At 49.2% G+C, this 26,445-nt stretch overlaps 11 protein-coding genes across 11 annotated transcripts; 3 read left to right on the top strand and 8 right to left on the bottom strand.

Annotated features, from left to right (window-relative positions):
* Positions 1–1,261: 1,261 nt before the first annotated feature.
* Positions 1,262–2,991, top strand: N7519_002900 (putative amino acid permease family protein; the record flags this gene model as incomplete). Its single annotated transcript, XM_057289678.1, has 2 exons — positions 1,262–1,452; positions 1,511–2,991. The coding sequence occupies exons 1-2, from the start codon at positions 1,299–1,301 to the stop codon at positions 2,989–2,991; spliced, it is 1,635 nt and encodes a 544-aa protein (XP_057150880.1). The 5' UTR covers positions 1,262–1,298.
* Positions 2,992–4,553: 1,562 nt separating this feature from the next.
* On the top strand, positions 4,554–6,474 carry N7519_002899 (S53 family peptidase; the record flags this gene model as incomplete). The annotated part of the gene is made up of 3 exons (XM_057289677.1): positions 4,554–4,662; positions 4,720–5,690; positions 5,749–6,474. The coding sequence occupies 3 exons, from the start codon at positions 4,554–4,556 to the stop codon at positions 6,472–6,474; spliced, it is 1,806 nt and encodes a 601-aa protein (XP_057150879.1).
* Positions 6,475–6,892: 418 nt separating this feature from the next.
* On the bottom strand, positions 6,893–8,024 carry N7519_002898 (uncharacterized protein; the record flags this gene model as incomplete). The annotated part of the gene is made up of 5 exons (XM_057289676.1): positions 6,893–7,083; positions 7,139–7,363; positions 7,435–7,542; positions 7,609–7,921; positions 7,974–8,024. 5 exons carry the CDS (start codon positions 8,022–8,024, stop codon positions 6,893–6,895), a joined length of 888 nt encoding a protein of 295 aa, XP_057150878.1.
* A 264-nt stretch (positions 8,025–8,288) lies between these two features.
* N7519_002897 (uncharacterized protein) lies at positions 8,289–8,753 on the bottom strand (the record flags this gene model as incomplete). The annotated part of the gene is made up of 1 exon (XM_057289675.1): positions 8,289–8,753. The coding sequence occupies one exon, from the start codon at positions 8,751–8,753 to the stop codon at positions 8,289–8,291; it is 465 nt and encodes a 154-aa protein (XP_057150877.1).
* Positions 8,754–9,208: 455 nt separating this feature from the next.
* Positions 9,209–11,461, bottom strand: N7519_002896 (uncharacterized protein; the record flags this gene model as incomplete). The annotated part of the gene is given in 11 exon segments (XM_057289674.1): positions 9,209–9,550; positions 9,609–9,694; positions 9,751–10,040; positions 10,132–10,156; positions 10,210–10,240; positions 10,291–10,555; positions 10,569–10,687; positions 10,736–10,813; positions 10,869–11,141; positions 11,200–11,252; positions 11,317–11,461. 11 exon segments carry the CDS (start codon positions 11,459–11,461, stop codon positions 9,209–9,211), a joined length of 1,707 nt encoding a protein of 568 aa, XP_057150876.1.
* Positions 11,462–13,986: 2,525 nt separating this feature from the next.
* N7519_002895 (uncharacterized protein) lies at positions 13,987–15,481 on the top strand (the record flags this gene model as incomplete). Its single annotated transcript, XM_057289673.1, has 5 exons — positions 13,987–14,234; positions 14,527–14,627; positions 14,703–15,004; positions 15,066–15,231; positions 15,297–15,481. 5 exons carry the CDS (start codon positions 13,987–13,989, stop codon positions 15,479–15,481), a joined length of 1,002 nt encoding a protein of 333 aa, XP_057150875.1.
* A 430-nt stretch (positions 15,482–15,911) lies between these two features.
* On the bottom strand, positions 15,912–16,985 carry N7519_002894 (uncharacterized protein; the record flags this gene model as incomplete). Its single annotated transcript, XM_057289672.1, has 1 exon — positions 15,912–16,985. The coding sequence occupies one exon, from the start codon at positions 16,983–16,985 to the stop codon at positions 15,912–15,914; it is 1,074 nt and encodes a 357-aa protein (XP_057150874.1).
* Positions 16,986–18,005: 1,020 nt separating this feature from the next.
* phoD (phosphate:H+ symporter) lies at positions 18,006–19,838 on the bottom strand (the record flags this gene model as incomplete). Its single annotated transcript, XM_057289671.1, has 3 exons — positions 18,006–18,691; positions 18,752–19,248; positions 19,294–19,838. 3 exons carry the CDS (start codon positions 19,836–19,838, stop codon positions 18,006–18,008), a joined length of 1,728 nt encoding a protein of 575 aa, XP_057150873.1.
* Positions 19,839–21,084: 1,246 nt separating this feature from the next.
* N7519_002892 (SNG1 family protein) lies at positions 21,085–22,397 on the bottom strand (the record flags this gene model as incomplete). The annotated part of the gene is made up of 2 exons (XM_057289670.1): positions 21,085–22,208; positions 22,280–22,397. 2 exons carry the CDS (start codon positions 22,395–22,397, stop codon positions 21,085–21,087), a joined length of 1,242 nt encoding a protein of 413 aa, XP_057150872.1.
* A 905-nt stretch (positions 22,398–23,302) lies between these two features.
* On the bottom strand, positions 23,303–23,922 carry N7519_002891 (uncharacterized protein; the record flags this gene model as incomplete). The annotated part of the gene is made up of 3 exons (XM_057289669.1): positions 23,303–23,456; positions 23,487–23,524; positions 23,731–23,922. 3 exons carry the CDS (start codon positions 23,920–23,922, stop codon positions 23,303–23,305), a joined length of 384 nt encoding a protein of 127 aa, XP_057150871.1.
* A 1,561-nt stretch (positions 23,923–25,483) lies between these two features.
* Positions 25,484–25,852, bottom strand: N7519_002890 (uncharacterized protein; the record flags this gene model as incomplete). The annotated part of the gene is made up of 1 exon (XM_057289668.1): positions 25,484–25,852. One exon carries the CDS (start codon positions 25,850–25,852, stop codon positions 25,484–25,486), a length of 369 nt encoding a protein of 122 aa, XP_057150870.1.
* Between the last annotated feature and the right edge of the window lie 593 nt (positions 25,853–26,445).

Raw genomic sequence — 26,445 nt, 5'->3', positions numbered from 1 at the left:
TCGCCGTGGCTCGGTGTTTTTCTCCTTGTCCTTCCCTTTGTGGAGTTGAGCTGGGCATGTTTTAGCTTTGCGGTCAGATGGATGGCGGAGATCTTACAGCGATGCCCAACTGAGGAGACTCGCCTACCCACCTATCCAGGCGAGCGTTATTTGTTCTCATTACGAAGCAATAATTGGAGAAGTGGCGCCGTTCCCCGGACGAAACTCGAAGCTACTGCTTCGGCGGTGCAAAGTGAATTCTCAATCCGTCGTGCCGGAATTCCCCTTTCGACGGGAACACGCTCACGGATCATACTTGGTCCTCCCACCCGATGCCGGCTGCTGATCATCTGCAGATGTTTCAAGCTGTGGCTTCGAAATCCACATTGATATCAAAATGGCTTCTGCTGGATAAACCATGTCTATCGCGCAAATACGGTATCGACTCCACATAGATACTGTTTAATATCTCATATGGAATACAGATATGCAGCTCTACCGTTACTATTATGGTGCCAATTTACACATCAAAGCATGTTTGATCTCGGACTTGACGCCGCAAACTCTACTGGAGCCGCGCTCTAAACCGCTAATCGTTGATTCTTATCTGCCACGCATGGACTTGCCCTTTTGGGTCAGCCGTCGCCACTGACGGTTGTACTTTGATGTTGATATACAATGCTATTGATTTTTATAAATATCGGAGAATTCGGAGATCATGCGTGCTTCCTGTTGAAATTGGCATTTTCGTTGAATATTCGAGTGATATCCGTCAAGAAGAGGTGTTGAGTTACAACGGTCGGACCTCGTGTAGCACGGAGGTATGGCAATTTGTGATATTTGCGAGCAAGCTGCAAGATACCTTCGTATGATATCCAATTACTTCAACATTAATTCAATGCCAATTATACCCCAGTTCTTATCTGTGGAGTGCATTTGTGGATATTATGGATGGCCCACTCACTGGAGGGAGGTCCTCCCGAAGTCGACTCCCCGCAAAAACCAAGAGAAAAAAAAATCAGATTTCTATTATCAACATCTCCCAGTCCATGACCAATCATTCCGATTCAACCAAAACCTTACTATCAGTTCCACCGCATCATTGGTTACTCTTGATCTCCAGCTTTATCTTGGCCTGGTCAACACGGTTAATCCGTGAGGGGTGTCAACGCGGAATACGCCAGACGCCAGATCTAAGCTATATAGAAATCATCGTTTCTCCCCCTAACGCTTGTCATTGATCTTCAGAAAATGGGCACATTTCCCTTCTGTTTGCCCACTGAATTTATCTATATTGCCTCCGGCTGAATTACCACGGGATGGATCTGGAATCCAATTCGCAACCCCTTAAGCCACCGCTGACGGATCAGAATGTGCAAGATGCGCAGGATCTCGCTGCCCTGGGTCATTCCCAGGCTCTGACGCGAAAATTCGACATGTGGAGCATGCTGGCGCTCGCCTTTTGTGTACTTGGTATGTTTGCGCTTTTTGCCACCCCGATAGCATCTGAATGTGGACTGACATGTCCAAGGAACCTACTCGACCTTCGCCCAGGATCTCAGCAGTGGTCTGACCAATGGCGGTGCTATCACTATCCTCTGGGGTCTGGTGCTGGTCACAGCATGCAATCTCTGTGTTGCGCTCTCCCTGGGCGAGTTGACTAGCAGCATGCCCACCGCCCTCGGTCAGGCCTACTGGGTATATCGACTGTGGAATACACCACTAGGTCGATTCGTCTCATACATGTGTGCATGGATCAATACTTTTGGATGGTGGACCTTGACCGCGTCGCAGGTTGCCTTCATGACTGAATTCCTGCTGGGCATGAAGACTATGTTTGATCCCGAATGGGATGGAGTCAACAAGGGTTGGCTCAATTTTGTTGTATATATTGGGGTGGTCTTCGTGTTGACCGCCATCAACGTTGTCAGCTGCCGTAAGGAGAAGATCCTACCCTGGATTAACAACTTTGTTGGAGTGTGGTTCTTCGGCCTGTTTGTTGTCCTCTCTCTTGTGCTACTTATCTCGGTCGGAACCAAGAGTGGATTGTCGTTCCAGCCCGCTTCGTTCGCTTTTGGAGCCTGGAAGAATGAAACTGGCTGGGGCGACGGTGTGGTATGGTTCACCGGATTGGTACAGGCAGCGTACGGATTGACCGCGTTCGATTCGGTCATTCATATGGTGGAGGAAATCCCTGCGCCTCGGAAGAATGCTCCTCGAGTTATCTGGATGGCTGTTTTGTTCGGTGCCGTGACTGGATTCATTTTCATGGTGGTCTGTCTGTTCTGCATCCAGGATGTGGAGCGTGTCGTCAACGCCAATCTCCCGTTCATGGAGCTTATGATGGAGACGGTTGGACTGAAAGGGGCCGCTGCGCTGATTGCACTGTTCATTTTCAATGGTGTAGGTCAAGGAATCAGTATCCTCACCACTGCCTCACGTTTGACCTGGGGCTTTGCCCGCGATGGCGGCGTGCCTTTCAGCAAGTACTTCAGCCACGTCGACCCTGTGTGGCAAGTTCCTGCCCGCGCTCTCTGGGGTCAGGCCGTCGTTATAGGTATCGTCGGTATCCTATACCTGTTCGCCAACACTGTACTCGAGGCGATTCTCAGCGTCAGCACTATCGCCCTGACTGTCTCCTACGCCATGCCAATTCTTGCCTTGCTCATCACTGGCCGTGAGAAATTGCCCCCTGGTCCATTCAAGCTCGGTCGCATTGGTCCATGGTTGAACTGGGTCAGCATCGTCTACTGTATCATCACTACCATTTTCTTCCTGTTCCCTGGCGGTCCTAACCCAGCGCCCAGCGACATGAACTTTGCCATTGCCGTCTTTGGTATCATGTTGGTTATCGCGGTCGCATTCTGGTTCATCCAAGGCAGCCGAACCTATCTCGAGACTGAAGATGCCATCGCCTCAATGGTCTACGCCCACCACCTGGAGATGAATCAGCCAGGTGTTGATGAGTCGGTTCCGGCTGTTCAAGCTCCGGTCGTCGTGGATTCTAAATGATATCGTGGGCTTTAATCTTCAATGTACAGAAGCTATACTATTTTTGGACCGGGTTTGTGTAGGACAGACATGTACATGTTTATTTGTACGTATGCATATGTAACCATAACCTGGTTGGATTTTGTATATCTGGAAGCAGGTTGACGTGTGCCCTCATAGATAAAGAAGACAAGATCGTTGGCTTTAATAGGTACTAGGAATTCTGGATTATCTTTTTGTATCTTTTCGTATTTTGAGGAAAGGAAAAGAGGTCTGCCGGGGAGTCACGAGATAGTGTGGAGTACGGGATTATTTGTTGCAACTCCGGAGAACCTGCCAAGAAGTCTTTCGATATAACCTGGACAACACACAAACACACAAAATCCCTCTGGGATAACGGGAGCTAACGGGAACTACTCTCTTGGCCCCTGATATGTCTCACACAGCGTACCAAGCACTCCGTAGTACGGAGAACGGAGTGTGTTGTACATCTCGTCACCTTGCATTTTTGCCCAGCGTTTTTTTTACTCAAGGCTGAGGTGTCGCATTAAATGATGGAGATCAATCAGCCATATCGGCCTCCATTGCCTAAATTATTACTCTGGCACGGAAATTTGCATCGGCCCCAGCCCCCGACGCACTCCGACGCAGTCCCGACGCACAACGATGCAAACAAAACCGATAGTCATTCGGGTTGCAGTGCTTCAGCGCATTTCAGCGCCACCAAAGCCTAGCGTATGTCCTTCCGAGATTGTCTTTAGATTTTGATGTAATTGCCTAATTGCTTGTCAGCTGGTGCAGCAGTACGGAGTATGGAGTACATCTTCCCCGGCTTGGCAGGGGCCGAGTGGTTTCGATCATTAAACACATCTTCCAGCTGACTTCAAGCAGATTCACATCGATGTCTGATAATACAACAGATGAAATGTCGACTTCATGTAAACCAGGTCCAGAACCGATCTCATTCTTAGGGCCAAGTCATCCAGCCACCCGGCAATACAAGCCCCCCCTGACGCCCCTCGCATTGTTTCCTTCAAACAGTGGGTCAACCCCTGCAGATCATGGACGGACCCCCGACGGACGCGCTGAATATCACAATGGGATAGAGCGTTTATCTCCATACCGGTCACATCACTAACAATTCGCCGTTCCCCGGTTGAGAAAGGCGACAATGCGAGTATGGAGCCATATCCCGAAGATGCAATCCCAGCCGCCCTCCGTACTCTGCACCGATTGTTGATTCGGGAACATCTCACCAAACGGGCGTCCACAAGGGTCCATTGGAACAGCCCTGGAGTGGAACTGATAGCAATGCCAAGGGAATGACGTGAAACTCGATTAAAAGCATTCTGTCGTCGTCAATATTGTCTTATCCTCGTTTATCCTAGACTTTCCACAACACACATTCTTTGTCGCGCTGTCATTCCCCCCACCAATGCAACCATAATAAATACCAATTTACGGTCTTTACCCCTCATTTATATTGCAGGGTCTTCTGTCGCACTATTTATACTTCCTATATTCGCTGTATAGAGGCCCCGACCAGTGTTTGATAGGGTGTCTTCATATCGCTCGTTTTTATCATGATTGCATCTCTATTTAACCGTGGAGCATTGTCGCTCGCGGTATTGTCGCTTCTCGCGTCTTCTGCTGCCGCTGATGTATTTGAGAGTTTGTCTGCTGTTCCTCAGGGTGAGTAAATTGCGTTCTAAACTAAACCGACGGAATTGATACACTGACCTACCGTAGGATGGAGATATTCTCGCACACCGCGTGCTGATCAGCCCCTGAAGCTACAGATTGCTCTGGCACAGGGGGATACTGCTGGATTTGAAGAGGCTGTGATGGACATGTCAACTCCTGATCACCCCAGCTACGGGAACCACTTCCACACCCACGAGGAAATGAAGCGGATGCTGCAGCCCAGTGCGGAGTCTGCAGACTCGATCCGTGACTGGCTTGAAAGTGCGGGTATCACCAGGATCGAACAGGATGCCGACTGGATGACCTTCTACACCACCGTGGAGACGGCAAATGAGCTGCTGGCAGCCAATTTCCAGTTCTATGCCAACAGTGCCAAGCGCATTGAGCGTCTTCGCACACTCCGGTACTCTGTCCCCGAGGCTCTGATGTCACACATCAACATGATCCAGCCAACCACCCGTTTCGGCCAGCTGCGCGTCCAAGGGGCCATCTTGCACACCCAGGTCAAGGAAACCGACGAGGCTTTCCGCTCAAACGCCATGTCCACTTCACCGGACTGCAACAGTATCATCACTCCTCAGTGTCTCAAGAATATGTACAATGTGGGTGACTACCAGGCCGGCGACGACAGTGGGAACAAGGTCGGATTTGCCAGCTACTTGGAGGAGTATGCACGGTACTCCGATCTGGAACTATTTGAGAAAAATGTCGCACCCTTTGCCAAGGGCCAGAACTTCTCCGTCATCAAGTATAACGGCGGTCTTAACGATCAACACTCGAGCGGTAGCAGCAGCGAGGCGAACCTCGACTTACAGTATATTGTTGGAGTCAGCTCTCCTGTTCCAGTTACAGAGTTTAGCGTTGGCGGTCGTGGTGAACTTGTTCCCGATCTCGACCAGCCTGATCCCAATGATAACAACAACGAGCCGTACCTTGAATTCCTCCAGAACGTGCTCAAGATGGAACAAAAGGACCTTCCCCAGGTGATCTCCACATCTTATGGCGAGAACGAGCAGGTATGACATCCGCCCCCCTTTGTTCGTGACCCTGTCAGTCTCTAATATCAGCCCTCAGAGCGTTCCCGAGAAGTACGCCCGCACCGTTTGCAACTTGTTCTCTCAGCTTGGCAGCCGTGGTGTGTCCGTCATCTTCGCATCTGGCGACTCCGGCGTTGGCGCCGCGTGCCAGACAAATGACGGCAGGAACGCGACCCGCTTCCCGGCCCAGTTCCCTGCTGCCTGCCCGTGGGTGACATCGGTCGGCGCGACAACCCACACCGCGCCCGAGAAGGCCGTGTACTTCTCGTCCGGTGGCTTCTCCGATCTTTGGGATCGCCCGAAATGGCAAGAAGACGCCGTGAGCGACTACCTCGACACCCTGGGCGACCGCTGGTCCGGCCTCTTCAACCCCAAGGGCCGTGCCTTCCCCGACGTCTCGGCCCAAGGTCAAAACTACGCCATATACGATAAGGGCTCGTTGACCAGCGTCGACGGCACCTCATGCTCGGCACCTGCCTTCGCTGGAGTCATCGCCCTCCTCAACGACGCCCGCCTCAAGGCCAACAAACCACCCATGGGCTTCCTCAATCCCTGGCTGTACTCGACAGGCCGCGACGGCCTGAACGACATTGTTCATGGCGGCAGCACTGGCTGCGATGGCAATGGCCGCTTCGGCGGCCCCAGTAACGGCAGTCCGAGGGTTCCAGGTGCCAGCTGGAATGCTACCAAGGGCTGGGACCCTGTTTCTGGTCTTGGATCACCCAACTTTGCTACCATGCGCAAGCTTGCGAACGCCGAGTAGGTTGCGAGTCTTGCTTGTTGATGTGGTGCACTGCCCGAGTTCCAGGTTATGGTTGATTCCGACCGGCTGGAAAATTCCTGTACGCATGCATGCTACTTACATAGACTCTTTTTTATACTTGCAAATATAATAATCTTGTGGTTGATATGTTGGAACTTATGCAATGTATCCTTTTTTGGGTCGTGACTTTTTTATCACTCGCCTTGGCTTGATGCCTTGCACATTGGTAAGGAAACTTCCACTCTAAGGCTCCCTGCTGCAGAAGGGATAAACTTGATCCATTCATGTACATTGTACACATACGTATATTTTCTCTGGTTCACAACCCAATGGATAGTGTGTCTCCTGAAACAGGGTCTTGGACTTGGCAAAAGACTATTCGTAGGCCTGTTGGGATAAAATCTTCATACTGTGCTCCCTATTCCTTGAACACAGGCTCGGAATTTTCAATACCCTCCTTGCTCGGACACCACTTATCCTGCAGCGCAGGATCAAGACTCAAAGCATAGACATCCTTGGGCCACCATTCACCCCAGCTTGTCAAGAAAATCTGTTCTGGATCAGCAGGGAGATTATCGACGGTGACCGCGCGGAGGATATTCTGGGCACCTATTCATTGTTAGATATCGTGTTCAAGTCAAAATCTCAATCCAAAGATACTTACCCTCTGGCACGGTCTTGGCATCGGGCATATCCATGGTCAATGCTAAGCTCGAATGCTGAGCAAGCTTGGTGTTGGGGATGAGTCCTGGTGAGACAGCCACGACTGTGCAATTTGGGAGGCTTCGACGCCAGTAGTGCGCACCCAGAAGCTGGGTGAATTTCGATGCACTGTACACTACTCTTGCGTTCGCGCCGGAGTTTGCTTTTAGGTCCACGTCCAGAGTGCCTAATATAAAGTCAGCATTATGGACAGCTTCGCCTTTGACGACGAGACTGAAAATATAGAATTAAACTTACTTGGGTCGCCTCCTCTCACATTACGAATTGCACCGGAAGATACAACGACAATACGTGATTGCGAGGCCGACAGGGTCTCAGCAAATTGATGTGTCAGATAATGTTGGGCTGGGTTGCGATTCATCAATGATTAGCTGCAGCTTCCAGGACTCTTCTCTTCAGTAGCCCACATACCCAGATGATTTACCACGTACGATTCGCACCATTGCGAGCCATGAGGTCCCGGTCCATCGGCGCTGGCAAGAAAGCCCGCAATGAGGAAAAGATAGTTCAATGGCCTTTCACCCAGTTCAGAGAGTGCTCGCTTGGCAAAGGACTGCACACTCTTGAGGTTTAAAAGATCCAAGGGCAAGACAGAGACGCTGTGCTTTGAAGTGTCGAATTTCAGGTCATTGTATGCGACACGCGTCTTTTCTGTGTCACGAACGCCCAGAATGAAGTTGTACGGCTGTGTCTGCTGGAGTAACTGCTTAATTGCTTCAAATCCCTATGTTCATGTTTAGCTGGAGTCTGGATATTCCAAGAGGATGTGACCTTACCAAGCCCGACGAGGTACCTGTCGCAATGACGGTTTTTGCGATCAAGGACATTTTCAGATGCAGTATCTGGTGATGTTTGGCCCAGGGGAGGGGCAGAATTGCAGGAGAGCAGAGTGCAACCGATGACGTCATAGGATTTTTCTACTTTGTACAGTATAAATGACCACTGCAAGGGAATTCATTATGCATATTAAATCCTCGCTTGTATTAAGGATGTTATGTCCAGAGGATGCGGAATAAATTAAAAAAACACGGTCGCTCATCCGCTAGAAGAAAATTTTCCCCATCAAATCCGCCCCGAAACATGAAACCATCTTAAGAAATAACAGCCATCAAAGCGGAGCCGAAAAGGAGCGCAATCAGTCCAACACCAGACTTGGAGATTGGTTGATTCGCAATAGCGGCGTTTGTGGAAGTCGAGGTAGTAGACGAGTCAGTGCTAGTACCCGAGGAGGTGGACTTGGAGCCTGTGGTTGTGGCTGTGGCGGTCGCATTGAGAGCGGCGTTGCAGAAGACATCGTGATAGTTGCCGCTCTTGCTGGTGAGGCAGGACTGGAGCTTGTCGACATCTTGGCCCTGGGCGAGACAGTAGATGCCACAGTCGTTGTCGTACTTGGTGACCTTCGCGTTCTTGCAGCACTCATCCATCACATCAGTCATGTTCCCACTAACAACGGCCGCGCAGGCTGCGTCGGTCGTGGGGATTTGCCAGACACTGCCGCCGCAGGCAGTGCTGGTAGCGCTCACGGATGAGGTGGTGGAGGACGTAGTAGTAGACATTTTGAATTGTGGAGAGTTGGTTTGAGAGACGAAATGTATTCCGAAGAGAAAGAAAAGAGGGGAAAAAATAGGAGAAGTGAGAAGTCAGTAAGGACAATCTATCCAAGACATCCAAGACACATAGTGCCTTCCCTTGAATATGACTGGTGTTTGGCCTTCAGCCTTGGCCCACCTCAAGTTTTTCTATACATAGTAATGGGCGGAAAACTTTGATTTGGGCACCTTTTTACTTGGTTCTTCTGCTTTATGCGACCAGATACATGTGATAAGTGTTATGCATTTCCAAATTTGCATACAGGTAAGGAGGGAAAAGCCTCAAGGGTTACATATATTATGGTACTCCGTACAGGAACTGAAGATATATGATTCAGTATCTAATATGTGGACCTCTTGTCGATCTTGCCCTGAATCGTTCGTCCTGTCAAGATACCCCCAGGTTTAGGAGAACTTGGCCTTTAATTCCTCGGGCTAGACACATCCTCGTACTTCGAGACCTCGACCTTGCTCTCATCCACACCAGCCTCGGTGTGCTTCTCATCGGCAGGCTCCACACCGACAAGGGCAAGCAACCCAATCTCACGTTCGATTCGGTGCTTGCGTCCACTATCAGCAGCCGCCAACCCGACCGATCCGAACAACTCGTCCATCTCCTCAAGAGTGCGACCTTTGGTTTCGGGTACAAGGAAGATGACATAGAACACAGCAATCGTTGTGATGCATCCGAAGAAGATGAATGCACCAAAGTTGCTCGTTTGGAGGAAAGGAGATGTAGCAGTACCGACTGCGAAGTTGTTCAACTGCAGAGTATCCAGTTAGAGATTTCCAACAAACTCGACTGTCTATCTTGCCACTTACCCAGTTACTGCTACCACCCATACTGACTCCTTTAGCACGCATGCTGAGCGGGAATACCTCGGAAGTGACAATCCAAGCAACAGGTCCTGTAGTCCAACGATGGTCAGCACAGTCTACCACAACGCAAGGAATTCGTACATACCCCATGAGTAGGCGAAGTTGATGATGAAAATCCAAACAAAGACAATAGCCACCCAGCCAGCAGCTGTGTGGTCTTGGAACTTTCCCTGGTACGCCCCAATGATACCCGCGACAATGAAGTGGCAGGACGCCATTCCAATTGCACCAGCAATCAAGATCTTCTTTCGCCCAATCTTGTCAACCCACAGGACGGCAGGAATGGTGAAGACGAACTCGAAGATTCCAACAACACCGGTGGCGAGGAGTGAGATTGTGTTGCCGCCTAGGTGCATTTCCTTGAAGATGAATGGTCTGCGGAAGTGTCAGCAGATAACTCGCCAGTGGGGAAGAATGATGTTTCTTCCATAGATTCCTCTTCAAGGTTGGATTTGCAGGGACTTACGCGTAGTAGTTGATTGCATTGATGCCTAGGTAATGGTGTTAGTGATCAATTCAATTCTCAGGATTTCGCATAGCCTACCATTCCATTGTTGGAACACCATAATCATGCACTGTGATATCATTAGCACTATTCATGGAGTACCACAGACATGAAACGTACCGCTGTGGCCGTGCGCTTGAAGAGAGACTTGTCAGTGATCAACGACATGTAATCATGTACTCCGATCTTGAAGCGGCTGGAAAACGAGTCGTCCTGCCAGTCGGGATACTTCTCGGCTGCAGTTTCTCGCTCAAAGAGGTACAGACTCTTGATTTCAAGGAACTCGATGCGAACAAGTATATCATCCGGAGGTGCGTTACGCAAGCGGGCCAGTGTTTGTAGGCATTCTTCCTCGCGGCCAGTGTTCATCAGGTGACGGGGGGGACTGTGGCATAAACATCATCATGCCCACAGCCAAGATAACAGCGGGCAGGATTTGAATGCAGACTGGGATCAGCCATGCAGCATCCGATTGTGTTGGCCCAGTTCCACCAATATAATTTGTTCCATAGCCGATCTGCAAACGTCAGGATTGAGAGATTTCACGAGAACAGAAATGACGTACCCAAAAGCTGACCATGATTCCAAAGGTGATGGCGAGTTGCTGTACAGCGACAAGCGAGCCACGAATCTCAGGTGGTGCCTTCCCTATTCGTTAGCCTCCTTTTCTCTTGTCGAAACTCATTGCATTCACTCACCAACTCTGCATTGTACAGTGGCACAACCATACTCAGACTACCAACACCCAGACCAGTGACGAATCGACCTGCGAAGACAAAGTCTTTGCTCTCCGTACAAGCTTGAACAACGACACCAACACAGAAAACCACCACGGCAACCAAAACGGTCAGACGACGACCGAGCGCATCGGCGAGATATCCGTTTGCCAATGTCCCCACCCAAGCACCCAGTTCGAGGATAGACGTGAGCATTCCCTGCTTAATACCCGTTTCTTTCGCGTAGTCTTGGGTCTCTGTGGGAAAAGCCATTAGCAGTGCAAGTCGTGGGTTCAATGAGCAGGAAACATACCGCTGCCTGGAACGCCGGCATTGTCAGGACTTGAGCGAACATTCCCTGGTTGTCTGTATGACGGCTATCAGTTTATATTCACGAGGGCATTGACATGGCATCGCATCGTCGACATACATCCATAAACCAGGCCTCCTAGTGACGCGAAAAGTCCGATACATGTTGTCTTCTTGTTACTGAGCAACCCCTTGAACCCGTTTTTCCCTGAGAGCTCAGCACGTTTGGCCGAGATGGCCGTCTCTCCCGCAAGAGGAGCCACCATTGTATATCACGACAAAAGCCAACAAGGATGGATGATACAAAGCAAGCCAACTTCCGGTAGAAGCGAAAATAAAAAGAGTATGGCAAATATCGAAGAAATGCCTGCACTTTCCTTACGTCTCAACAGGGGATCTGCGAGTATTTATTCGCTCGGCTACGGATAATGAGCTCAAAACGTCCAGATTTCCCCGGGAACTTAGCCCCATGGGGGTATGGGAGTGGACATGATCAAGTGCGAACCTGAAAACATGAGGTAATTGGCCCAATCAGCCCATCATAACCAAGCTTCGTGGCGCGTGGCCTCCCTTCTCCTCAAGCCGTGTGGGCAGGTCGTATCGGCTGTGAGACGGAAAAGGCTGGACTAGCGTGACTCTGCAAAGCTGTCAGTGGCTGCAATAACATTGGGCCGTGCGGGATTGCGAGGTCGCAGGATTTAACCGGTGCCCTTAGCCAAAGACCTTGAAACGGATGGATAAAATGGCCGGAACAGAAGACCACGGTATAGTACTAGCCTGCCATATCAATTCCCGGCTGAAAACATATGCTTAGAATTCTGATCCATGGATTTTCTGAGTCGGCATCTGCCGCTGGGGAAAGGATTCGGAAAAGCTCCACTGGATGGAGACATTCCGGGGACCCCGCGCATTTCAAAATCTGGAGATTCATCAAAAGTTCCAACATCCAACTCTTATTTGATATACTGGAAGTTGTATACATGCACTTCTTTATCTCGATACCCAAGACGAGAGTGCCGCGAAATTTCCGAGGCAAAAGCCGTCTGATTTGAGCTGAAGTCAACTTCCCCACATCCGAAATACTTTCCGTACCGGTTGAATTGCTTTGATTTAGCCGGTTTAACCCTGGTCTTCATAACAAATGACCTCGAGCCACCCTACCATTTGATTCCTGTACGAATCGGCTTCGGGCGGGTGGTCGTGCTGCCGGTCAGCACCGAATGTCAAACCCCAGGATTAGCCGGCAATGGTATATACATCAAGGTATATATCGGTACGTGGATAAAAGGGAAGTTATGTCATATTATGTTTTCTCCAGAATCCCCGGAATTGATTCAAAAAAAAGCCATGTTAGGAGATGTCTCGGGTTCTTGCCGGACATTGATCGGTCGCTTGTGAACTGTGGGAGGCCTAGCTTTTGGTGGCTGCTGTACATTCAAGGCTGTCCAGACGCTTGGGCTTATGGCTTTTCTCCACTTCGGTCTTGTGGCTAACTCCGGCGATATTAAACATCTGCTTGGCCTCGGCCCGTACAATCTAGAAATCCCGGCGTAGGTTTATATAGCCTATGGAAGTGGAATAGCAACGTTTATATTGTAGTTCTCAATATTGGAATGCTCATATCCTTCTCTCTGAGCGGGACTTTCACAAGTAAGCCACTAGTATATACGTCCTGTTCGTATATGAATACGTCCCATGTAACTGCTGCAGCATTCGCTTGCCCCATACAAGTCAAGTAAAACATTCAAGGCTCAGCCCAGGTATTCGACTGAATGACTAGGAACTCCAGCCAGAGGGCAGCCGGGGAGGTGATATGCAAGGTATAGACGGCATTGGCTAGGAAAAAGGCGCCTTCAAGGCCTAATATGACGCTTAACACACCAGGTGTACGGAGAATGGTGTTTTTTATTATGATAATGCTCGTCATTCTTTGATTTGGGTGGATTTTCTTCCAAATCAAATGGTCTTGGGCGTTTTTTGAGCGGAGGCGTTTCGGAATCCGGTTTCATCCGGCTGAATTTCAGGTTTGGCTTTGTCCCTATATTTATGTGGTAGGTTGTTAATACCTTCCTTCATGCAATCCTTCTAAGCTTGGAATGTTGGTTTGAACTGGCCTATATCTGAGAAAGATGGTGGGGTCATTATTCCGAAAATTCATGGTTCGGCAACTATCTAGATATATATTTTTGTCACCTTACCGCTACGGACGCGAGGAATTCTACGATTCTCGCTGTTCATTTTGAGAAATTTGTCTAATGGCACAAGTCGGCGGTTCGTTAACGAGACCAAGGACTTCAAGCTAGCTAATTGGGAGATTGGGACGCACTGCCTGTTGGTAGCCTGTAGGTAAGACCAGCTCCCTCACAGCCAGAGAGAAGCTGCAGTTGATGAAAGAAACGGGCTTGTTTTTTAAAAGGTAGATTCTAAGGAAATCCCACTAGGCCAACTAAAATATCCGTTCTCTGTCACTTCATCGAAACCATAGTACCTACATAATAGTGATATCACCTTGGTCCGCCATATCAATTTCGGGATTTCGACTCGCTATGACTTGGGCCATTCCGGATGTTGCCTGATGAGGCCAAGATTTATATCATGCAGAAAGAACAGTAAGAGAAGACATCCCTGACAGCCAAAGGTTAAGAGTGGGATAGTCACCTGACCTTTTCTTTCCTCTGTCGATATATCATCGTCTTCCTAAAGACAACTGAAGATTTGGTGCTTTAGAACACCGGAGCAACGGCCCGCATAACCTTCCAGTTTTCTCCATTTCTTCATACCGTTCATGACTATGACTTCGCTCCTCAAGTGGGCCAGGACAGTTATAAAAAGAGATCCCTCCTCCGTGCTTCGGTTTCCAACAAGTGGGTTCGAAGTAATCAAGCCGTCACAAATTCTCGAAGAAGAGCGCTATCGAGAGTTCAAGAAAGGGCACTACTATCCTGTCACTATTGGTGACATCTTAGTATCCAAATACCAGGTACTCGGCAAGCTGGGCTTCGGAACAACTTCCACAGTATGGCTCGCTCGTGATCTCGAGTAAGCCAAGTCCCATTGAGTCCCATTAGAAGCGAAAATATGCTGATACAGTCAGAAATCGTCAATATGTCACATTGAAAGTGTACACCAGGGGTGGAACTGGCCAAGGGGAGATTCAGACTTCCCAAGCTCTGAATCAAGGGGACAGATCACACCCAGGCTATGTCCATGTGAGGACTGCATTAGATGCATTCACGATCCGGAATCAAGGGAGCGGGCATCAGGAGAGCGAGCATCACTGTCTTGCCCAAAAGCCTATGTGGGGGAGCTTTCGGCATTTAATATATCGCAGCCCGGCACATAGGCTTAGCGATGATCTTCTTAAGAGCGGACTTAGGCAGATCTTTCTTGCGCTTGATTATCTTCACACAGAATGCCAGCTTGTGCATACCGGTGAGTAAATATTCTTTGTTATTGTCGGGCGGATTCTCTATCGTTATTAACCACGCGACTAACGAATACTTTTAGATATCAAGAGCGACAACATTCTCCAGGAACTTGAAGAGATGTCAATACTCGACAGGTTTACTGATACCGAGATAGAGCATCCTTCGGCTCGGAAATCAGTTAATAATATGCCAATCTACGCCTCCCGACAATTTGAGTTACCCCAAGAGCCTGGTAGGGCAGTTCTTAGCGACTTTGGTTCAGCTGTACGGGGTGACGAGAAGAGGAACCATGATGCCCAGCCCACCATCTACAGATCACCAGAAGTCATGTTGAAAATTGAGTGGAGCTATCCAGTTGATATTTGGAATGTTGGCGTTATGGTCTGTTCGCTCCTTTTATACATGTCTATATTTACGTCGCTAAGCCTATGAAAAATACCAGGTATGGGATTTGTTTCAAGGTAAACACATGTTTCTTGGATTTGACCCCGATGAAAAGGGTTATTCCACCCGTATGCACCTAGCTGAAGTAATTGGAATACTGGGGCATCCTCCTTCGGATTTGCTCAAGCGTGCGGGCCGAAGTGACGAATTCTTCACTAAATACGGTATGCGATGCCTGATGACTAAAACCATTCTATTGTATCGTTCTGACGCAGGATATGTTTGATAGGGCATTGGAAGAATGAGGTCAAGGTACCAGGGGAGATGTCATTAGAAAAGTCCGAGGAGCGTCTGAATGGAAGAAACAAAGAGATGTTTCTAAAGTTCATGAGGGGAATGCTTCAATGGCGACCAGAGGACAGAAAGACAGCCAAGCAGCTGCTTAAGGATCCGTGGCTAGACAATCGAGCCTAGGAATACTAATATCCTTCGCTGATGTATAAGAACAATGAATGAATTGCCACAGGCCTGGAAATCGAGGGTATATATGCAATGATCAATCCAGTCCTGTTCTAAAATCGTGGGTGGCATTTTGTTAATGTCTGAAGTAACGAGGAGGTACTTTAATTCGGCTAACAGGTTACATATTTGGAAAGCTCATTCGATCTGAGGGACAACAGAATGGACGATGTAAACGACCTGCGTATTTAGTTAGCCAAGTTCTCCCTGTAAATAAGAATGAGCCCACCCTTACTCGTGAGAATATCAAGTGGAATACCCGATACAAGAGTCACCTATGGAGATAGATAACAATAGCATAGCATGAACCCTCAACATAGAAGCGCCTGAACTCCTGGTAGTTAACACACCCAGAAACAGCAAGCCAATGTCGAAACGTGACCAATTACGAGATTTTCTTCCATCGAGCCTGAGCTTGAACTGCCTTTTCAAGGCGCACGTTGAAGTAACTTCGGATCAACTCCTCTAGTTTCACCTGGGTACAAATCAACCGCGTCTGTGTATCGATCATCGGGGTTTTACTATCATTCCCATGCAGGGACATATCGACAATTCGAGCCTCCAGAACAGCACGGGATTGACGATGAGCCTCAACCCGCTTACGCAGATACGAGCTCCACATAGCGGATCCTTGATCCATGTCACAATTCAAGATGCAGGGAAAGACGCGAAGTGAGTTGGCATGGGAGTCTGCGAACCGGAGTCCTTTCCACTTATGCTCATAGCAGATCATGACAGCTTCGTTGAGGAGCTCAGCGCCAACTCCATAGCCACGGAAGCCTTGTTGGACTGTCCAGGCACGTATAAAGGCGTCGTAGTTTTCGCCCTTTGGGAGAGACCTCGCGTTGATTTTCGGGTGGGGTTCGATGCCGTTGTACACGATGCTCATAACAAGTGTGCCGACAATGCGACCTCCGAATCGATGAACAAGTACAAACGTGACTCCACTATCCGAGTTGAAGACGGGGTCTTCCTGAGTCGTGGTACCGCCGACATCCTTGCTAGGGTCGTATCCGTACAGCCAGTTCATTGTTCCAACCTTCTCTGCTTCATCGTTATATCTCCCAAGCAAGCGTATGACAATGCCTAGAGTGGCCAATACCGCGGTGGTACAGATAACAAAAATGTAGGGCCAGCCAGATGGGTCACGGGAAACGGCACCGACACTGTAAGCGAAACCCAGGGCTACCAGGGTTAGGGTGGTCGGGTGGAGGACGAGGGATTTTGCGGCGAGGCGGCGCTGCTGAGTCACTGAGATGGCGACGAGCTTCAGTGCGGAGGCGATTTCGAAGTCTTCGGTTGCTACATCGGTCGATTGTCCTGGAGACGCGATGTGTTCGAATGCGCTCTGGCTGGTACTGGGGCTCGCGTGGTGGGGGTTTTCCTGGTTAACGAGGTCCGTTGGCTTCGTGACCGTAACGTTATCTCCTGGACAAGGAGATGTGACCATGCGTGCCATGGTGAATTGTCTCTGGTAGGTAGGAGTAAACAATGAGTAGAGCTTGAAAAGTTTGCAGAGACTTCCAATGTGAGACGTGTTGTAGTGACAGCGTCTCGCGGAGAAGCAAACAACATTGAAAATTATTCGAGATGGATCTTTTTAAGGTTATTATCAACCGCAGAGTCCCATAATAAGCACTGGAAGGTTCAATTGCTGTGCATAGAGTATGTTCCACTCGGGACTATCCTCTCACATAATTTAGCATACCACGAAGGCTTTCTAGTTTGAGCCTGTACCTGCACCAGTTTGAGGGACATATACTGAGATTTGCTTCAAGGACTATATCACAATGCTCTAGTCATGTATCACACTGGCTACTGCATCACCTACAAGTTTATGTGGCGTATAAACGGCACTCATGGTATCTAGCTTAGGTATCTGTCGGTAGCGATGTCGCAGGGCTGAGGTTGTGGGTGTTGAGAGCGCGTTTAAGAGCAGTGATCATGAGGTGAACTTAGCCTCGTCAGCAATGACTAGAACGGATTCGGACCCTGGGCTCCTCAAAGCTTCCACCGCAGACCCCTTACAGTACATTTGGATAGAAAGTTGAGTTGATCCTTGCTTTTCAGAGGTGGCTATACGAATCTGGGTCGGTCTAGAGTAGGCCGACAACGAGTCGTATCGTGGAACCGAGTCGGCCCATATGGAATTGACTATTCAAAGCCTTGGATTTCCTAATTGAGGGTAGAAAGAGTATGTAATCAGATGCAAGAGCTTGGTGGCGGATATTGAGGATGAAGTCAAGAAATGGTGAATGGAGACAGGGGATGAAATCAAGAAATACAGTGGATATCAATAGAGAGAGATGAGAGATGAAAGAATGAGAGCTCAGAAGCTGACAAAAAACAGCCTACTGAGAGGGCTACGTCTTATTACATGGTCAGATGTGAGACGAATTGAATAGTTATTTGAGAGATAGCTAAAAGCTATCTCAAAGAGAGCTAAATCTAAAACCTAACATAACGCCATGCAAGACCCCTAAGGTCTTGGGGCGGCGGAAACAGACGGGGCAGGCCCAACTTCTCGAAGTGGGATTTCCTCCCTGACGTATGCATGCTGGGTTCGAGGAGGCGGATCCATCTCTCCACAAAGCACCTCCAGACTCCGGCGCTTCGTCTCGTGGATGAAGAAGGTAGCTGCAAACCCGCAAATCATGAACCCAGAGAAGATTTGCATAACATGATCGAGCCAGGGTGCATCGCCAGGAGCCTTTGCGCCCCGGTAAACAAGAGGAACAAAGACACACTGCGCCATAATGGCACCAATCTTGCCGACGGCTTCACTGACTCCATGGGCAGTGCCGCGGTAGCGTGTGGGGAAGCACTCGCCGGGCACGATGAATGTGGTTGCATTGGGGCCGAAGTTGAAGCAGAATTGTGTCAAGACGTAAAGAGCCAGCAGACCGCTGTCATTTTGGTCCAGATTAGCAAGGCCAATCACGGCGAAAAGGGCAGACAGTATGAGGAACCCCAGGAGTTGAATACGGATGCGTCCGATCTTGTCAACAGTGGCGATGGTAACCAAGTATCCAGGAATGGCACCAGCGCAGATCAAGATAAGGTTTCCGACAGCATTGCGGTAGAGGATTTCGTAAACATTTTTCGCACCAGTCCAGTTGATAGCGCCAAGGATGATCGAGTTATTCAGATCAAGACCGTAAAATGCTGATACAATGTTAGCTTCCTTGCAGGATTGAGGACTTCTGAGGACTTCTGTGGACTTACCAATATCGAGAAAGAAAAAGGACGCTGCTGCACCTAGTAGAACTTTCCCATGTTTCCACTGAGAGTAGCGACCGTAGAAATCGGACCAGCTCGCCTTGGGACCAAAGTCAGGGGTACCAATCTGAATCGGAGGGGTGTACACTGGCTCCCTTGTGCCGTTCTCCCTCCGTTTCCTCAAGTAGCTGCGAACATCCTTATCTGCCTTAATGATATCGCGGGAGATGTCGAAGGTAAACCGAGGCGTCTCAGGAATGGCCAGACGGTAATAGAGTGCAAAACAGGCGGGGATGGCCCCTATTCCGATGGTCCAACGCCACATCTTGTCGACAGCGAGCTGGCAAGCCCCGGTGCAGTGAGCAACGTCCTTGGCACTCTCCAGGGACTCCTTGAAACTAACCGTGACAATCAGGGAGATTATGGCGGCTGCAAATTGGCCGAAACCTTGCATGGCAAAGACGGCACTCATCATGGCACCACGCCACTTAGTGGGAGCAAACCTGTTAAGTCAGCTGCTGTCTTTTCGTGGAAACAAAAGAACTTACTCTGAAGTTATCACAGAAGAAAGAGGATAGACGCCACCGATTCCAACGCCCATGATTATCCGCCAGAATATTAAAATACCAGACATAGTAAGGGCACGAGAGGAAGAGGACATAGCCTGAGCCAGAGTAGTAAGGATAATGACCGTCAGTCCATAGCCGTACACACGTCTGCGGCCAATACGGTCTGCGAGCCAACCGAGGAGGAGCTGTCCGACCGCAGCACCAGCGAGAGTGGCAATCTTGATGACAGCCTCCAGGCCGAAAGGAATCGTACCAGAACCAGAGTCTTGACCTTGCCAATAAACAATCCCGAGCATGGTGACAGCCAGGTTGAGGGCGAACATCTCATAGGCGCTGGCGAAGAGGCCAAGGCCGGTGATGATAACGGTGTGAATATGTGCCCAGCCAAAGGGAGCTTCGTCCAGCTTAGCAAGGGCGCGACGACGACGCTCATGGGGATTGTGACGGAAATGATAATCAGGGTCCATTGCAGCGCGCTCTCTGATGGCCAAGAAGGCCTGCCGGTGAGGGTTGATAGTATCCATTTCGACAGATCGATGATAGAAGGTGAACGATGGGATACAAATAGAAATAAGATCAGAGCATATCACAGCGAAATTGTAGTCTGCCAATGCGAGATGCTCGGTTTGGGTGAAAGGAGGAGGAAGAAGAAGGAAAGAAGAAGAAGGAAAGAAGAAGAAGGAAAGACACAAAATATTACAATAAATATGTAGTAGACAAAGTATCAATGCTGTGGCGGTCAATAATAGGTACATTGATCTATTCATCAGCTCTGTCTATAGGAGCGAAGGTACTTAGGCCCTGCGCCATATTGATAGGGCTAGCAAGTACCTGTAGGAGAGCACGTGCGTCTCAATATCTGGATGCAAGTACTGAATCAAACGCGTATCAAGGTACGCGTACCACAAAAGGATATAGGTAAGGATTTCGCGATGCTCTTGAGTGACATCTTGATGGCGGAGAAAGTCGCGGGTGGAAGATGTACCTCTAGAGAAAGAAGCATTTTAGGGCTGAACTGGGGCAAGAACGTGCACCTGGCCATGTAGATCTTTCACCTGACATGTATGCATTAGTGTCAAAGAAGAATATACTACGTACATCCATGGATATGTAGATAGTATCCAGATCGTGGGCTGGCAGTTGGGGTTGTCAAACCTGACCTTCTATTAGTTCAGAATGCTCCAGTTTTACATTGATTGGTAATACTCACAAATCTACCTAGGTACATGTACCTTCCATAGCCCTTGAACAGATATATACCTTGATTTTTGCTATGCTCTAGCGGTACAATGCTGTACTACTTCTAACATTAAGACTGGCATAGTACGGGGCCTATACACGACACCTAAGTTGAACTTGTTCCTTTATGTGTTTAGGTGGCCTTCACAGTGAAAAGCCAGGTAGTTAGGAAGGTTGATGCATACCTACAGAATGATGCATGTGGGTATGGGAGTATTGAATTACAGTAATGATATTAAAAACTATACTACTAGCACTGCAGGCGAAATCTGTGGCGCACTGGCCGCTAGAGGCTGCCCAGACTATTCCTACCTGTTAATTGTATATTCACTGCCTGCTCACTCCCTATTCTATTCCTGCTTTACATCCCCCGCTTCGTCTTCCACCGCATGATGAAGGCCGCAAATGGATAAAAGGCCAAGGATATTGCAATCCAAATGAACAGAATAGCAAAGTCCAGTCCGATTCGCGAATGGATATCAAAGATAATGGTTCGTAGAGCGTCGACGACTAGAAGATAAAGTTTGGTTGTCAGCAACAGAGCATCGCGGCCATGACGAGGGGAACGCTTACTTCGATGTAGGGGCCATGCATCCCCCATCTATAGAACTTCGGGGCCAAGTCAAGGTCATAGAAACCTGTCGCAACATTCGTAATAACCCAAAAAATGAGGAACAAAGAACTCCATGGGAACCCAAGGACCATAGCCATGTTCTCGCAGGGGAATCCCAAAGCAGCCATGCCAACCCAGTTCAGCATCCAAAACACAACAAACGAGCCACGGCCATAGGCATTGGGATTCTTTGCGGACAGAACATTCGACGCAGAGTCATTGCTGAATGGGATCTTGAAAGCCAGAGACACGAGTGAGTAGAACAGCGAAAGAAAGAAGTAAGCCACGATGCTCGAGAGAATTCGCCAAATGAGCCAATGTGGCACCTTTAGTGGCGGATGGCCATTTGATTTCATGAACTGGTCATGAATAGGCATCATGAAGGGGAAGTTAAAGAACGCAATAATGATCAAATAGATCAAACCGATGGTCACTGCAGGCGCAGTGACAGCCGGGCCAAAAGGACGGAGGTCGACGGTCGTAAACCCAATGGCCGGGTTGATCGCCTGCGGGGGCACGGTTGATAAATTGCCGACGGATGAGACGAGAGATCGGACCCATTTCGGGCCAAACTCTGCTAGCACCATTCCCTGTAGGTTGGCTAGGTCGGGTAGGATATAGGTGTAATATGTTGTTTCATGGCGCGCGGAGATAATTACTGTCTCGATGGCACCGGTCGGATCGTAGGTCGCATTGCCATTAGAGATTGCATCTCGGAGCAGCGCTGTTGCGTTGGGCTTGACTATCACAGCGGCATAGGCGTGTTCATCGTAAACACCCTGACGCACGGCCAAAGGGTCGTAGTTGAAGTCGGCAGGGGATTTAATAGTGTAGCCGAGGTGGAAGCCGTCAGACTGTAGGATTCTTTTGGTAACATCCGTAACTGTTGAACCAACTATGGTGTCGTTGGAGCTGTATGGAACAACTTGGCCGTCGAAATCGACAATCCATACCTTCAACGCTGGGTACTTGGCCTCAGTGCCGTATTGGGCTCCCCAGAAGAGAGATAGCACACCGAACACGAAGACGCACAGAATTAGCACTAATGATCTCTATTAGTTTGCCATTTCCCTTGCATCCAGTGAGTTCCCAGATTTTTAATCATTTCCTTACAAGTGCGCGCCCATTGGTAGAACACCCGCTCTCGAACCTCCTTGATAGATGGATCAAAGAATGATACAGCCGCTGGTGGGCTAGTATCACCGTCCAATACCTCGACTTTGACTGTCATAACTGAACAGCTTGCAGGGGACACGGACTATGAAAAATGCGATTAGACAATATTAAAAGTTTAACAACTATGTGCGAGAGTATTCCATTCCGCTTGCGGCGTTGTAGTATTCCTCGGGGTTTATCCATTCTCGGAAAGTCGCTACCTTAACTCCGACCAAGAATGTGAGAAATTCTGGCAAATGAACACATACCAATGTGTAGAGTTTTGTCTAATAATATAAACCTGTAGCCACGCTCTAAATATATACAAGAGTGTTGGAGCAATATATACGTCTGGAAACTATGTATCATAACGTCATGGACATCAACAGCAAGGGAAGGAAAGATAATGGATTAGGACGGGAGTCGAGACCCGGCTATGGACAGGAATTATAGGACCTTATGGAACCTCAAGGGCCACATCTGCCGACGCCTTGCTTGTGGTCAACCTCAACCAGTCGTAGTAGTACCTACATGTTGAAATAAAGAAAATGACGCAATGCAAAGAAACGAAACAACATGACAAATGGAAGAGGCGTAAGTGTCCTTCGTGGTATATCGCTGGCCGCAGCGCTCGGCGTCCATATACGCAGGACTGGTTGGGCAAGTGCTTGACGTAGCCAATGGAATAGAGCGTCCGCGTGCAGCGACGGAGAGCAACAACAGGTAGGTGTTCGGGCGAAGTGCCACATATTGGTTGCCATCTGACAATGGCACTTACCGAGCCTCCCAAGTATCGTCGCGAATCTCTTTGTTGTACGACCTCAGGGCCAAAGATCACTGTCATCTCGGGTCGGTGCATGACTTCCTCCCATTGCATAGCTCGATGCATTCAAAGTCGACTACAGACACAGAAGGATCGTGGTCGTCGTCGTGGTAAAGCACGTTGTGCGTGCCAGGGTTCGTCTAGACAATTCCCACAGCTCAAAGAACATGAATAGCAGTCGAACCCTGTTGATAGACGAACTCTTTCCGTTGAGCAGATGCATCCGCCCACCTCCTGTGTAATGGCTCTCCCTTCACTTTGGGGAGGACCAATATATAGTTATCGGGAATAAGGAAGAGTAACGGATCAGGCCTGTTGCGTACGGTGAAGGGAAGAAATTACACCCTGCGCTTCTCATAGAGGGCCTCGTAGGTTGTCACCTCGTTCCAATAGTTTTGGGATTCAGACGTCGACCAACACTTGGCCACTGCGGGCTGTCCGTGCTAAAGGACATCGAAGATTGCCTTTGCCTTGGTAACTCGGATAGACTTGATGACTCCGACTGAGTCTATTGCAACGGGGTTGTGGCTGCCGAAAAGGATTGTTTGGGTTGTAACGCTGAATCTTGGCGGAATAATTCGACTACTCGCGGGGGAACTGTCAGAGGTAGAATAGTGTCGATAGGGCGAATTGCGTGCCGAGGCTTGGCCGCCGTATCATTTTGCAGCATTTTTGGATCAAGGCCGGGAGATACCAGGTACTCGGTGTTTTGAACGGCGAGGATAGTGGCCGCCATAATGCATCGTCGACCCTCTTGAGAAACACGGTATGTATACATGTCGACAATATACCATAGACGGCGTTGTTATCTCTCATCTGTTCGACGAGTTGGCCGAGATGAGACTGCAGCGGGCTGATACTCGACCAATGAGGGCCGATTTGACAGGTACCAACCCTGACAGTCCAGAATGTCTTCAGCTCGATCGGTAGGATGGTTATCCAATATTGGCTAGATTGGATGGGAACGACATCAGTAATCACGTCGGACAGAGGAAGCGCGGCTTGCCGATTTCCGAATTGTGAAGTACGCCCGGCGGACTTGCACGCTAGAACGACAGCGTCGCAGACATGCATATCGAACCGCACGGTGAACGAACCGAACCTCCTTCAAGGGCGAGTTCGTCACACAATTCAACCCCTTGATCTTAATGGGCTTGTTCCGTGCACAGATGTCACTGATGACACGTACACCGTCGGAAGTAAACTCGGTCTCATGGAATAATCTGGCGAAATATTTGCCCTAAAGTTTGATGTATTGTGAAGTCTGATTCTCTTCAGTAAGTATGGGTAATGGTCGTGCTAGCAGGTCACAAGCAGTTTCTATGCTAACATTCTTGTAGTACGAAACAGCTTAAGTGACGACAGGGTCTGTAAATGGGAGCTGCGCCATCGTGACGTGCTGCGTTGGGCGCATCGTGGTCTCTGTCTCGCGTAGCTATAGCCGCGGTAATTTCCGCGAATGGCTGGGACGAAACGTGTGGACGGACGGCATCATACAGCCTATGTGTAGATGGTGAGGGCTTGTCACGCCATATGGCAGGCGTGGGTGCGTCGGTTGGATTGGAAGTCGCCGGGGGATCTTAGCGCGGTGTGTGGGTGGCGTCCTTTACCATAGGTTGTGGTAGTGGAGGCTTTGAAGCGTAGATGAAGGCGGTGCGTTGACGGTCTCAGAAGCTCCACAGGCTCGCTGGCCGAGGGGGGCCTGGTCTATAGTGCCTTCCCTCAAAAGCGCTGGTGCGAGGTCCCCGGGAAAGTATCACCCTCTGACTCCCCAGCTCGGGCCCACCGTTTCCCCATAATGAGGGAAGTGAGAGTGAGAGAGAAAGTGAGAGAGAGCGGGCGTGTGCTTAGTTTGCTTCCAATGGTTTCCAACCTTGGAAGTGTCAATCTTCCCACCTGGGCAATTAAAGTATTTCATTAACGGTTTTGTTATCCCAGCGTGTCGCATGGAAAATGATCCCTCATGCATCAGGCTACCCGCCATTACGCGTCCGTGTTTCATCAAGCTGATTCGGTCAGCTTGCATCGGCATCGGCACCAGCCGCCCGATATCAGATACCAGAAAACACAGACCGGCGATCACCGTCAACTGAGACCCCGTCGACGAGCAAGCAGCAGGAAAAAAGCGAAAGGTTGAAAGGCTGAAAATATTCAAGACCGTAAACTCATTTCATTTAATCTAAGGGTATCATTAAAAAGTCTATATAAATGCTCTCCCACCGAGGGATCCCAATCGATCTTGCAGCGGACTTCGAACAAATTGGTTGTAGGATCTTGGAACCCGCCAGAGACCCTTGACTGTTTCAAACAGTGGGATTCGAAAAGATGTTTGAAGATGTTCAGGCGCAGGTGACCTGGTATGAACCGTAGCGGCGTCGTGTTCCAGCTATGCGGCAAGTTTGAGTGGCATTGGCTTGGCTGGCGACATCAGAGAGTTCGCTCTGGTCGCACATGGTGTTATCGAACAACTCGATGCGGCAGCCTTCGGCGATAGAGTTCAGCGTGTAGGCGGAGGCAACGCTGTGGAGGTCGGCGCGACAGCCTGTGCTGCCAGATCCGACGTGAGGATCACCGATAGTTCCGTTACACGAGGGTGACGGGAAGAGGGTGAAGGACCATTGAACCTCGCGACTGATGAGGGGGAATGCAGAGGAGAAGTTGAAGAATAGAGTCACAGCCAGGAGGCAGAGGCGAAGAGTAGAGACCATGGTGCCGTCGGAACGACTGTAGAACGAATGTAGAGGGTGGGCGTACTTGAGCTAGACAATTGGACCTAGGTAGAAGCGCAAGTAGAACAGAGGAGGGTGGTCTAGTTCTTAAGGGTCCAGAAAGACGGACAGGGGAAAGTCCACAATTTATTATGGACCCACCATTTCAAGATTAGGAATTTCCTTTTTTAAAAGGGAGAAATAATAATGTCTTCAAGATGCCAAGCATCGATTACGTCCACACCCACACGTATACTTCAATTTTGGCCGAACCCATGCATATACATACATAAAAAAAAATAATACAACAGATCTTCTAGGAATTCACCCTCCGTCTTCGTACATGTACTCCGTACACAATGTGGAAAACCCCGACAACGGGTTTTCCTAAATGATATCATCCCGAGTCGGTGATCATTTAGTCCTATTCGGGTATGGTGGAGGGGCTGGGGCATCCGTCTTACGCAGATGCGTACGTACTCTTCCCAAAAGGATCCAGACAATCATACTTGGTGTCAGTTTCTCTGCTAATATTCGTCCTATTTCGAACTGCAACTTGGTTTAAAAGCAGTGGCTGGATATCCAAAAATAAG

This window comes from Penicillium mononematosum (genome assembly GCF_028829835.1).
Source record: "Penicillium mononematosum strain IBT 11891 chromosome Unknown utg000002l:1.0-8112719.0:1.0-8118358.0, whole genome shotgun sequence".
NCBI lineage: Eukaryota > Fungi > Ascomycota > Eurotiomycetes > Eurotiales > Aspergillaceae > Penicillium > Penicillium mononematosum.
This window is presented reverse-complemented; position numbering and strand designations above follow the sequence as displayed.